This window comes from Mastomys coucha, unplaced genomic scaffold (genome assembly GCF_008632895.1).
Source record: "Mastomys coucha isolate ucsf_1 unplaced genomic scaffold, UCSF_Mcou_1 pScaffold14, whole genome shotgun sequence".
Classification (NCBI taxonomy): domain Eukaryota; kingdom Metazoa; phylum Chordata; class Mammalia; order Rodentia; family Muridae; genus Mastomys; species Mastomys coucha.
This window is the reverse complement of record NW_022196896.1, coordinates 49,296,578-49,310,859: the sequence shown is the minus strand read 5'-3', so window position 1 is coordinate 49,310,859 and position 14,282 is coordinate 49,296,578. Positions and strand designations below refer to the sequence as shown.

The window sequence follows — 14,282 nt, the reverse complement described above, 5'->3', positions numbered from 1 at the left end:
AGACTAGCTGTCAACTTGTAGTTTCGGTTTGAGAATCTCCGAGAGCACAGCAGGGCTTCCCACAGCATCAGATATTTGATTTCAATTGTTCAATTTGATACTTGATTAGTATCAAATTTCTTTATGATTTTGTGTCAAGTGGGCAATTTAACAGTTATTCTCAGGATTCCTATAAAAGCTACTTAGCATGATTCCTATAGGGATCTTAATGAGTTGTACATTGATCCCTTTCTGGTAATGCAGACTGAAGTATCTCGTTTTGAATCTCTTGGTTCTGATGCAGATTACTTATTAAATCACCTGTAGCCTATCATATTCATCTGCCTGTATTTTTAACAAAAGAGAGTCTTACATCGAGTCAGGAGGCATATGAGACATTAAGTTTCAGGAGCACAATTTTAATTTTATTCCATTATTCAGGGCAACTTAATGCTATGGAGTTTTAGTTACTTGGGTTTTTTTTTCTTATGATTAACCACAAATTTGAGAGTGGGGAGTTATACTACAATAGCAGGAGGACTTTTCGTTTTCTTCCCATTAGTTATTATATCCCTTAGTCTACTTCCAGCAGAAGTTCAGACCCTCCCTTTCCCAGGATGCTGCTCTGAGCATCTGTGGATGCACAGCCCGACAGTGTCACAACACTTATGCCCAGTTTCTGAGGAGCACACAGGACAAGCTGCTCTTAATTACCCTCAGTTGAATAACCCCTAATAAAAGTTGTGGTTCTCTGCTCAAGACTCCTTACACTCCTAATTGTGTCTTTCTGAAGCACAGCACTTACACACCATTTTAGGTGCCTAATAAGGCTAGCTAATAGGCCAGTGACAAAGGAGGCAGAATTTCATGGATCATCAGAAACCAAACTCTAGACAAGTTGTGCTTAACTTTTTGGCCACTACTGGGTTTGTTGCATAGCTAGGAAGTCAGCTCTGGGGCCTGGAGAGTTGCGGTTTTTAAGACTTTCTTGGGTAATACAATCTCATCTACATAGAAGCATGTAGACATGTTGATAAAAGTTTCTCAGCTCATCCTTTGTGAGGCTGGAATAACCTTTCCTCCCTGAGTAGGTGGTATATTTTATGGTCATAGAAAAGCTGACCCATCTTCCATGCAGGGTACCAGGAGACCCATCTGGAAAGCAAAGGTTACAAAGACTATATTGCCTATATTAGAAGAAGCTGGGTGAAAGGCTTCTCCATTAACATGGAGGTTGTGCAAAAATATTCATCCGGGTACAATACATGGATGTAATAATACTGGTTGAGCAAAAACTCCTCACTTGAACTTGTAGAAGGTACTTTAATTTTCTTGGAGGGGTAATCAATCTAGAAAGCACACCTAGTTGGCAACAGAAAAATGAAGCTGAAATCACATACTTGTTCCTCTTTTGCATGCCTTTTATTTCCATACATTACGGTTTTTTCTTTGTGGGATTATTTTTTTAAAAAATATGTGTATATTTTTATTTAGATACAAATATTACATTTGCAATATATGTATGTATTTATATATAAAATATATCTATATATAAATATATATTTACAAGTATATATTTAAATATATATGTGTATATATAAAGTTAAGCACATATACACATATATATGTGTATATAAAAAGTTAAACACAACTTGTCTTGAGTTTGGTTTCTGATGATCCATGTATATATATGTGTGTGTGTGTGTGTGTGTGTGTGTGTGTGTGTGTGTGTGTATGAAAACAGAATAGAAAATAGGTTATAAGATCCCCTAATCTTTTGAGGGTGGATGAGTGGCCAACTCTTTCATCCTTTCATCTCTTGCATCACATAGATGCTGATGGTCTCCCCTGTGGATGTGCAGTTTCATAAAGTTCATCTCATCTCAAAGTTTCAGCTATGCTATAGATTTCATCTTATGTGTTTCATATTGTTTTTATCTAGAATGTTTCCTTTTAATCATATACATGATAGCCAAGGATAGATTACAAGGTTGAAACATTACAAATTTCTCTTGTTTTTAGGGCCAAGGAAGCTAGCTCATTTGAGTGATTGAGCAAATGGCAGATTTGTATTTATTGCAACATTTCCAGTATGGAGGAGGGATGAGACACAGAATACTTTGGAGAATGAATTCTAGAAATAAATGCTTTTATTTCAAAGAGAAAAGAGGTGCAATAGTGTATATATATATATATATATATATATATATATATATACATATGTGTATGTGTGTATATATATATATACTTATATGTATATATATATACACACATATGTGTGTATATATATATACACGTGTGTGTGTGTGTGTGTGTGCGTGTGTGTGTGTGTGAAAGCAGTGCAATAGAAAGTTCTTCTGTGCAGGAGAGAGTGATTTCATAATTTCTTCCTTCTGAAGGTCAGTCGCATGATGGTGGCTTTCATGTCGCACTGTGTGACTGTCTCTGGAATTCTCTCTCAGGGGAATGTACTCTAGCCTTATCTCTCCCTTTATTACAGTAATTAACTAGTGTTGCCCCTCTTATTTTAAACTTTGCTGTCCTATATGCTTGTGGTTTGTTCCTGTTTTCATACTTGAGCACATGTGTGCATGGGCATGCCCCTAAGAGCACACATATGTGTGCATTTGTGTGCTCATGCATGAGGATTCCAGAAATCCAACGTCTACTTTCTTCCTCTATTTTTTTCTCTGCCTCATTTTATTCATGGAGTTTTGATGCAGAGTCTCTCACTGAACTCAGAGTTAACTGATTTAGCTTGACTGCTGGCCAGTGAGCTCAGCACCTGTCTGTCTGTTTCTGACCCTTGGGAATGGAGTTGCAGGTATGCACTGCTGTGCTCTACGTGTGTGCCAGCAATCTGATTGTAGGGCCTCATAATTGCAAAGCAAATACTTAACTCACTGAAATATATCCTGATCCTTGAAAATTTTAATTTGGAAATAATTTCAGACTCACAAGAAGACAAGAGTCTTCCCTCATTCCTTTTACCCAGCTTCCTCCAATAACTTGTCTCTGGTCACTGAATAACATAAAAATAGGAACATATTATTGATGTAATAATAGTAAACGAGACAAGTTCCTCATGGAGACTTGAAGAACATAGTCTAATTTTCCAATGTGGATATTCAGTCTCAAAACACACACACACACACACACACACACACACACACACACACACACACACGCTCCTCCACATATGAGCCTGCCTTTGAAATCCTGGACTTGGTGGTTGAGAAAGACATTTTAAAGTTTGGACAATAGTTTGTGCTTTTATGTCATTGCCCCCTAGTACTAACCCAGAATCTTCAATCAAATTCTTAGCCACAGTGTAGAGAGTTCATCTTCATTTCCAGTTGGACACCTTTGGAACTCACTCACCTTCAACTCTACAAAGTACAAAGGAATTTCTATTTCTTTGTCTTTTTTCCTCCTTTTTTTAGTTTTTCTATCCTCAATTTGTCTGCTCTGTCCCTACTCAGGCAGCAGCCAAGTCTAATAAAAGTCAGTTTCTCTGAAAATGCAAGTCCACACTGTACTTCATCAGGGAGCACTTTTGTAGCATCTTATTGGAGTTTACAGGTGCATGGCCGTCTTCCTGCACTCCCATGTGAAACATTACCTTGATTTCTAAGAGCGCATTGGTGGCCATGCCTCCATGCATCACTCTAGCTTCTGCTGTCTACGCTACCTCTGTCTTCTCTCAACAGCTCTGGCATTCATAATCTGTCTTCCATTCTTTTTACCTGACCTAATATTCATGAGCCCATTCTCCCTATTCCCTCCTGTTGGAAAGACTACACGCAGGCAGCAGGAGGTAATTCCCTCCCCATGCTTCGGACTGGCCCATACATACATAGGTGTCAGAGTCTTCCTATGAGCACAGAGTTAGGAGAGTCCATTAGGAAAGGAATCTGATGGTGACATCCATTTGATTTGAGAGAATTTGTTCTGGTTTGTTAACCAATTTTATAAGGAATTCTGTTTTAAAGGACCCAACCTCAGTCCTCTGGCTTTGCACATTCAGTAGGTAATCCATACTTAAGAGCTGCCTGAAGGGTTAAGTCACCCTCCCGTCCCCCTTTTCTGCCAGTCACTATAGATGCAAACACCTCAAGGAGCTGGCTTTACTTGGGCAGTTAATTTCTCTCTGGGATTTCTCTTGCTTTTGAATGTCCATAACACATTGACTTCCACAAAGAAATTGATTTCCACACAAAATTCCCTGCTGGCCTTAAACCCTTCCCTGCAAGCCTCTGGCTGCTTGCATAAGTATTTGCTTTCTTCATAACTTCTTTGTAGAGTAACCAATTGGAAGTGAGAGAAAGGGCTGGGTGGTAACATAAGGTGGCTGCTGATGTACTTTTATAAGAAAGAGTCTTACTGGCTAACATAGGACCAAAGATTCAATATCCCTTCCAACTATAAATGTACTTAGTGAGTGTTTGTATGTGCTCATTTACATGTTCCATAAATATTAATGGCACTGAGGCAGGTTGATTCAACAAACACTTTCATTTGTTCAAAATGTATGCTTTCTGAACACATGCTGGCAGTGGTGGTGAAAGGGGATGTATGAAATATCTTTCTGAACTTTCAGAACATACTTCTTTTTCATGAAGACTTGGTGATGAGCTGGCATACAGTTAATAAAACTGATATATATCTTAAACTGAGAGTGGCATTGTCAACTTCTGGTGTGTATTCTTATTATTTGTGTGCTTGTAGAAAAGGTAGGTGCTGAAGAGAGATCAGTGTGTGTGTGCATGTGTGTGTGTGTGTGTGTCTGTATGTGTGTGTGTGTAGTATATTGAAAGGAGTGGAGAGATTGACACCTTGTCTCATTCCTAATCGTAGAAGAAATGCTTTCAATTTTTCCTCATTTAAAATAACATTAATGTAAACATACATTTGTGTGGGCATGTGTGTGCATGTGTGTGTGTGCCAAAACTTGATGTCAGATGTCTTCTTCAGTAGATAGCCAACTAATTTGTTTGTAATATTAAAATTTATTTATTGTGTTGTGCATTTGTGTGTGTGCACATGCAAACATATGTGCACACATGCATGTGCTATGACCCATAAGTAAAAATAAGAAGATAACTTATAGGAGTTGGATTTTTTCTTCTACAGTGTGTGCTCCAGAGGTGAAGGAAGGTTCAGCTTCCTGGCCCTCTGTGGTATTTATCGACGTAGTGTACCTCACTGATTTTGGAGCACGTCTATTCAGTTGATCCTTGTCCACCAAACTCAAATGAACCTCTTGACTCTACTTTAAGCACTAGGAATACAAACAGCATGAGGTGCTATGTAAATCTTTTTACATAGAAGCTGGGGATCTAAACTCCTGTCCTCATGCTTGCATGGAAGAACCATACTAATCATACCTTCTCCCTGCCCCTAGAGCTTTCTTGTTTGACCCCCCCCCCCCCAGTTCTTAGGTACTTGTGGATCATAGTTTGGGTTAGAGGCATGGTCTTACATGTGATAGAGGTAGTTATTTGGTGGCCTGGAAGATGGACATCCATATGGTATTTGCTGACAAAGATTTCCTTTTATATTCCCAATTGGGAATAAGCACTATGGTGTGTCACTGTTTTGGACAGATATATTGAGCACTTATATTCACATCCTGAGAGATAAGGATTATTTCTGAGGCTGAGAATTATTAGTGTTTTTTATTAGATGTTTTCTTTATTTACATGTCATATAATATCTCCTTTCCCAGGTTCCCCTCCAAAAAAAAAGAAAAAAATTAAAATAAAATAAAATAAAACAAAAACAAACCCCTGTTCCCTCTTCCCTCCCCCTGCTCACCACCCCACCCTCTCCTGCTTACTGGCCCTGGCATTCCCCTACACTGAGGCATAGAACCTTAACCAGGCCAAGGGCCTCTCCTCCCATTGATGATCAACTTGGCCATCTTCTGCTATACATATGCTGCTGGAGCCATGAGTCCCACCATGTGTACTCTTTGGTTGGCGGTTCAGTCTCTGGGAGCTCTGAGGGTACTAGTTAGTTCATATCGTTGTTCGTCCTAAGGGGCTGCAAACCCTTCAGCTCCTTGGGTTTTTTCTTTAGCTCCTTCATTGGGGACCCTGTACTCAGTCCAATGGATGGCTGTGAGCCTCTACTTCTGTATTAGTCAGGTACTGTCAGAGCCTCTCAGAAGACAGCTATATCAGGCTCCCGTCAGCCAGCACTTGCTGGCATCCACAATGTCTAGATTTGATGATTGAATATGGGAAGGATTCTCAGGTGGAGCAGTCTCTGGATTGTCCTTCCTTCAGTCTCTGCTCCATAGTCTCTACAACTCCTTCCATGGGGATTTTGTTTCCCTTTTTAAGAAGGAACGAAGTATCCACACTTTAGTCTTCCTTTTTCTTGAGTTTCTTGTGGTTTGTGGAGTATACTTTGTGTATTCCGATCTTCTGGGTTAATATCCACTTATCAGAGAGTGCATACCATGTGTGTTCTTTTGTGACTGGGTTGCCTTATTCAGGATTATGTTCTCCAGATCCAGTCATTTGCCTAAGAATTTCAGAAATTCATTGTTTTTAAGAGCTGAGTTGTACTCCATTGTGTAGATGTACCACATTTTCTTTATCCATTCCTCTGTTGAGGGACATCTGGGTTCTTTCTGGCTATTATTAGTGGTTTTAAATTTAATTTTATTTTTATTTTTTATCCTAGGACTGAAATAACTAGGTAATATTCTCTTTGAGAATGCTTAGTGCCAGAGTTGATTATTTTAAAAAGACAAATACATTCATGGAAAGACTGCTAAAATAGTCCTCATTATAATTAGTTGCAGTTTCATATTTAGGATAAAAAATATGGAATTCCATCATATAGGACAGTGGGATGTCGATGTTAATTACTTTGATAGCACCTGGGAGCCTATTAAGTAGGCTTTCTTAACTGTGGTCTTTTGGGGTGGATAGTTGCAGGTTTCTTCTACATACCATTCTTTTAAATATTAATGGTACTTTCCTCTGCCCTGTGAAGTGTGATAAAAACTGTTTCCAGATATTTCCATACATTTCACAAAATTGTCCTTGGTCTGTATTCTCTAGATTGTGATCCCCTAAAAATCAATGAGACCTTAGAGAAGGCTCAGAGTTCCTCAAGTCCTGTGGCCTCTTGAACAGCAATTCAACTTCATAAACCACAATAAATAGATACCCAAACGTGCCATTTTCTGAATGCTATGTGGTAAGAGAAATGAGACTAGAATTGTAAATGACCTCAGGAAATAGAACTATTTGGAATCTCAAATAATGAAATTTAGCGAAGAGAGAACAGGTCAACAAGTTCACTTGGGAAGAAAACATTCTGTAACTGTGGAAAACCAGGAAAAGACTGTTTACAAGCAGCCAGGGTAAAGAGGCTCTGGGGCCCACAATAAATACCAAATTAAGTTAGGTAAACAGCAAGATGATTGTGTCAGCATGTGTTAGCTCCCTGACCAGGTCCTGTGGTCAGCCTTTCAGACTCATGGAAAGTCTGGCCCTGATTGGCATTTCAACAGACTGGAGCCCTCTGAGGAAGGAGAATTCCTTCAACCCCCCCCCCCCGCCATGGGCTTTATATGTATGTTTTGTGGAACATGAAGCATAACCAAAGAATAAGATCTTTAAGTTCCACCTTTTATAGAAAATGCTGATACATGTCAGGTATCAGTGGGTCACCCCGGCTCAAAGTTTAATAAGACCTCAAATTATGCTCTAATGCCATAATAAACACCAATAAAAATGTTGCTGCAGAGTGTCTTGAAGCCATGAGATAAAGCAAGCTTATTCAATCTAAAGAAAATAAGGAATACCTACCAGTGAAATGGGTTGAGTACCTCATGGGTGCTGAAGAGGGCTCTGAAATCTTAGAAGTAAAGGGTTTATAAAGATAGAACTTATCCTATTATGATAAACTTAGTTAAAGTATACAGCAAAACAGCTTGGTTGTATTTGTAGAGCTGAAGAACCGTCTTCAATGCAAATCAGAACATTTTCATCATCCCCCCATAAAGTTCATCCTCATTGGTCCCCCATCTCCCATTGTCTTCTTACCTCTAGACAACCACTAATCTACTTATAGATTTTCCTTATAGTATGCCTCATACATATGAAAATATCCAGTCTGTGCCAGGCTGTGATAGAGTAGTGATTCCCCCCTACATTCTCACCAACAGTATGTTTTAATTCACATTTTATTTTCCAAGTAGTGGATGTGACAGTATACAATTGAGAAGATGCAGGTACAATTTAGGACAGGACAAAAGAAACACCCGCTGAACAGCCAGTATTCCATTTATTTTGCTTTCTGCAGTGAGAATTTGATTGCAAATTCAGAGTCCAAAAATGAACAGGAATTTATCAGGAATGAGTGAAGCAGGAAGTGAGTATACTATGGCAATAAAATCCATGGGTCAAGAAGAAAGGCTCCCCTTCCCCCATCTCTAAATACTCCTTGGTTCTGCCACATAGGAGTGAGGGATCCCAGGATTATCTTTGTTTACTGTTCTATTGCTGTGAAGAGACACTATGACCAAGACAGCTCATAACAGAAAGCATTTAATTGGGCCTTCAGTATAACATCAGAGGATTATTTCATGATCATGATAGCAGGAAACATGGCAACAGACAGACAGGCAGGGCAATAGAGCAGTAGCTGAGAGATTACATCCTGATTTGCAGGAGGAGGCAGAAAGAGGGGGCAAAACTAGGTCAGACATGAGATTTTGAAACCTTAAAGTCCTTCCAAAACTGTCTACCTATTGGGAACCAAACATTCAAATATATGAGCCTATGGAGGACATTCTTATTCAAACCACCATAGTGGAATTTGAAATTTTATATTGTCTTCTCATTTTAAGTTGTTGGTAATGAGTAAAAGTCTTTGCAAATATTTGGTAGACCAAGTTAAATATATATGAACATGCATATATAAACGCACACACAAACACATATGACACATAACACACCCATACCCACACAAACACGCACACACACATGCACATGCATACACACAGGATTAGACCTTCCGGAAATCATTATTTTTAACTCTGTCTTAGTGTGTATTACACAGCAATGAAAATCTTGTAAATACTTCATAGAGGTTTTTTTTTTTTTTTTAAATAACTTAATTATACTTCTGTTTGATCAGAATTGAATTTCTAATTCAATTGGGATAGCAATCCATGGAGAAGCTAGATTTCATAAAAAACACATAAAAATATTAAATTATTTAGTGTACCCTATGAAGACATATTGAGGTAATTTAGTAATTTGAAAAGAACCAAAGTGTATTGAAGAGATTTAGCTTGTAATTGAACTTAGCCAACATGTCTCAGAACTAAGGATAACCAAGGGAGGAGACTGCAGCCTTGGCTCTTACCTTGGAAAGCAACTGTGTCTCATGGTATGTACCAAAAGGACTACCCAGATGACTCTCACATCTGATGAGGTGTCACAGGAAACCTTCTGTCTTAGTTAGGGTTTCTCTTGAACACCCTGACCAAAGTGCACTTGGGGATAAAAAGGGTCTATTTCAGCTTACACTTCTAGACAGTAGTCCATAGCTGAGGAAATTCAGGGCAGGAATATGAGCAGGGTAGGAACCTAGAGGAAGCAACTGAAACAGAGGCCATGGAAGAATGCTGCTTACTGATTTGCTTCTCATAGCTTTCTCAGCCTGTTTTCTTAAACCATCTAGGAGCACCTTCCAGGAGAGGTACCACCCCATGGAAACTGGGCTCACCCACATCAATCATTAACCAAGAAAATGCACTACTGACTTGCCTACAGGCAGATCTTGTGGTGGCATTTTCTGAACTGAGCGTTCCTATTTCAAAATGACTCTAATTTGTTGACATAAAACTAATGAGGGCACCTTCTCACCATGGAATTTTCAAGAAGGATTTAAAGGGTTGGTAGTTATTGAGATGGGCAATTTCTAGTGCAGCCAAGTTGTCTGGAGTTCGGGAAGTGGTAGAAGGGGGTGATCCTGTCCTGGGATCTGGAACAACTGACTCCACCATACATGAAAGGATAGAATAATAAAATAGAAAGGCCTAATAAAATTCCTTCCTTAAATAGCAACCTTAGCATGTATAATATAACTATTTTTCAAACCCCCTTAAATTCTGTAGGGCAACAGAGTGTGTGCAGCTGGCTATGGATATGTTTTCCACCTTGTGACCAGCCAAACATTACAAGCTCCGCTTCTCTCATTCAATTGGAATACTGCTCATTCTTGTACAAGGTAATGCTGGAAAAACTTATTTACATTTTGCATGCAATGTTTATGATTTAGCAATTACAGCTTTTATGCACAAAGGGTGCATGATTCTTGGAATTTGTCTGAGTCTTGGCAAAGCTACAATATATTGTTTATAGCCATGCTATTGGAGTGTTCTTGCCGTGAAATTGTTTTGTATACCTAACATATAAAACTTGATAAGCTTGGAGATAAGTATATACCCATGAAGCCAATTCTACAATTTATACCAAGATTCATCACCCTACACTATACCAACCATCATACATTCCCCTACACTGGGGCATCCAGCCTTCACGGGGCCAAGGCCGCCTTCTCCCACTGATGCCCAAGACCATCCTCTGCTACATATACGACTGGAGCCATGGGTCCCTCCATGTGTACTCCTTGGTTGGTGGTTTAGATCCTGAGAGCTCTGGTTGGTTGATATTGTTGTTCTTTCTGTGGGGTTGCAAACTCCTTCAGCTCCTTCAGTCCTTTCTCTAACTCCTCCATTGGGGACCATGTGATCAGTTCAATCGTTGGCTGTGAGCATCTGCCTCTGTTTATGTCAGATTCTGGCAGAGCCTCTGAGGAGACAGCTACATCAGGCTCCTGTCAGCATGCATGTCTCAGCATCCACAGTAGTGTCTGCGTTTGGTGACTGTATATGGGATGGAGCCCCAGGTGGGGCAGACTCTGGATGGACTTTCAATTCAGTTTCTGCTCTACATTTTGTCTCCATATTTCCTTCCATAAGTATTTTGTTACTCCTTCTAAGAAGGATTGAAGCACCCATACTTTGGTCTTCCTTCTACTTGAGTTTCAGATTGGGAAAAGATCTTTACCAATCCTACATTCCATAGTGGGCTAATATCCAATACATACAAAGAACTCAAGAAATTAGACTCCAGACAATTAAATAACCCTATTAAAAATGAGGTACAGAGTTGAACAAAGAATTCCCAACTGTGGAAACTTGAATGGCTGAGAAGCTTCTAAAGAAATGTTCAACATCCTTAGTTATCAGGGAAATGCAAATCAAAACAACCCTGAGATTCTACCTCATACCAGTCAGAATGGCTAAGATCAAAATCTCAGGTAACAACAGATACTGGTGGGGTTGTGGAGAAAGAGGAACACTCCTTCATTGTTGGTGGGATTGCAAGCTGGTACAATCAATGCAATATTGCTTAATTATAGGTATTATGCCACACAATGTATTTATAGAACCTATTCATCTTACACATTCAAAACTTTATTGTTTTGTACTTACTTGACCCAGTTGCCTTCCAGACAGTCCTTATACTATCACCTTATACTACCTGCTCCTGAAATTTAGATCTATTAGATTTCTGATATAGGTAGTTTTTTTCTTGGCTCTGGTTAATATCACTCAGTACAATATCTTATGAATTTATAAACATTACCACAAGAAGCAGGGTTTTATCATTTTTAAGGCTAAATTATATTTAATCATAAGTATATATGACATCTTTTCCACTTATTTGTCTATTGATGGACACCAAGAATGCATTTTTTGTCTACCTATTGTGAGTTATATTAAACATGTTGATTACACTTATTAAATGGGATATAGAGGAGAAGGGAGTCACTTCAGAAGCCAGAGAAATAGTATACCATCTGTAGCTAAAGAAAATTCAGTGAAAATATAAATTGAATTTCCAAGGGGTTGGTAGCAGATGCAGTGGTGATCCCATGGGAGGCTTGTAGACACAGACCAGGAAGTGAGTGAAGAGATCAGTCTTGGGGCAGGAACTCTGTCTTGTGCTGAGTAGTAAGAGACTTGTCTCAACTTCCCAAAACAGAGGGTATCTGACAAGATATATGAGTATAGTCTATAGAAGACATTCAAACAACTCAAGACAATCCCCCTCCTCAATAACCCTGCTTTCAACTGGAAAACAGACCTAAAACTGGAGAGGATATTATATATTCTTACTATAATTGTTATATTTGAGAATATAATTCTAAATATTTGAGAAGATAAATACGTATATCCTGATTTGAACATCACATAATGTGGTTATACATTGAAATGTCACACATATATCTGTAAAGATGTTCCATGACTATGTGTCAGTTTTTAAAAATGCATAAGCCCCCTTTAATTCCAATGGGGAAAAAGTTGAATAATTTACTTTTATTCTTGGCTTTGATTTCTAGATATGGTCTCCTTGTATATCCTAAATTTCAACCACCTTGGAATAATGACACTGGCTTCATTCTGTTCCAAAACTTCATGGTTTGGGCAAGTGCTGGTGGTGCCCAGGTATGCTTTTTATTTTAGGATGCATATAATACATAGACGATAACATATGTTTTTGGTTTCTAGAGGTGGATTGATCCATCACTCTAGCCAAAGGTTATCAGTTTGAAAAGGAAGAGAACACTGTAATGTTATCACAATTAGTGTCAATGGCATCCTAGGTATCATAGGTAGGGGTGTGTGTGTGTGTGTGTGTGTGTGTGTGTGTGTGTGTGGTGTTGAATGAATAAATCCTACACCAGAGGTCATTTCCTCCAACAGTCCTAATAGAGAACATGGTTTTAGGGACATATACTGTCAAGAGGTGTCAAGTATAGAAGCTCATCCAGGAACTTCCCTTCCTGTTCCTACTTATGACCTATAAATGAAGAATCAGAAAGTCAAGGACTTGTCAGAATCCATATACTTAGATTAGGAACACAACCAACTGCATTGTACAGACACAAATATGTACTAGGTAGTATAATAGCCTGAATAGTGAATGCCTCAGTCTTAAGAAAATCATGGCTCCCCAACGGAATTCAATTTTAGTTCTAGATGTCACTTTAATCAATGCATTTGATTTTCTGTTTTTTTCTCAAAAGCAAAAAACTAGATCCATGTTTGCTCATTTAGCTTTTATCATCACAATGGGTTTTTAAAAGGGAACTTTGCCTGTGTGCTCTTTGTTAGGAACAACTAAAATTACCTAGGGTCACCAATACTACAAAAAGAAACTTGCACTCATTAAATCTCTGCTATCTGTAAATCTGCAGTCTAGAATGTACAGATGAGGTAATATGTAGAAAATTTAGAGACTAGAACAAAATAAAAAAAAAATCACAGCTAAACATTCATTCAAGTTCTCAGTAAAAGGAAGACAATTTTGAATGATGAAAGCCTAAAGTTCATGATTAGGATAGCTAGCAAAACTAATTGTATTTGATATTTTGTTTAATTTAGTTTTTTTAAAAAAATTATGTACTGAGGAATATTTTCTTAAGTCCCATAGATAAGAATTATTGATTTGAACCAAACTCTATTCAATTTCTGTATTTAGTAACAGTTTAAAAACATTATTTCCATCAAGTTTCATAAATACAGTTTCTCTTATTATAATAAAAATGAACATTGTACTCATTTTCAAATAGGTATACTTTGCTAGTTTATAACTTAAAACCAAAGATTTGGTAGCTAGGGCTTGGTGTTACTATTTGTGACTATGTTTGCCAATGAAGTGTTTGTGGGTCCCGGTAACTAGGTTGTAGTTGTCTTCAAGTCAGTTCAGGTCTTACCTGTTTTATACTAATAGATCCGTCTTTAAAGAAGTGTTAGTTTACCATCTGTTTACCAGCAGGCACATTAGGAAATTCATGCATTAGTACCTCCTTAGAACACTTTCAATTCAAGTATGAATGCAGATATGATGTAATCTAATGATCAAGGGTGATCACTAGCTCAGCTGTTGGTCCTCATTTTAAAGATGGTGAACCTCAAGCCTAGGGAAGTTAATGATCACCTTGCTCAAGATCACCTTGTTAATATAAGAGGAAGATGAATAGTAAGAGCATCCCACAGGCCTGGGATGCTTTCCCCACCTAAGCTTTGTTACTCCTTCATCCCTCTGTAGCGGTGCTAGCTCAAGTTCTCATAAATATATATGCACATGTAGAATCCACACACAAGGAATCTGTAGACATACTGAATTATGGATTTTTTTCTTTATTTACATGTAAATTTCTCCATTCCCAGTTTCCCCTCCAAAAAACAAAGAAACAAA

The 14,282-nt window shown here is 38.3% G+C and overlaps 1 protein-coding gene across 1 annotated transcript in view; it reads left to right on the top strand.

The window, feature by feature from the left end:
* Positions 1-14,282, top strand: part of Pkhd1 (PKHD1 ciliary IPT domain containing fibrocystin/polyductin) — a 480,627-nt gene that overhangs the window by 216,003 nt on the left and 250,342 nt on the right. Inside the window, exons 44-45 of the mRNA XM_031366970.1 lie at positions 10,127-10,239; positions 12,421-12,526. Coding sequence (XP_031222830.1) covers positions 10,127-10,239; positions 12,421-12,526 — 219 coding nt within the window. The remainder of the gene's footprint in view (positions 1-10,126; positions 10,240-12,420; positions 12,527-14,282) is intronic.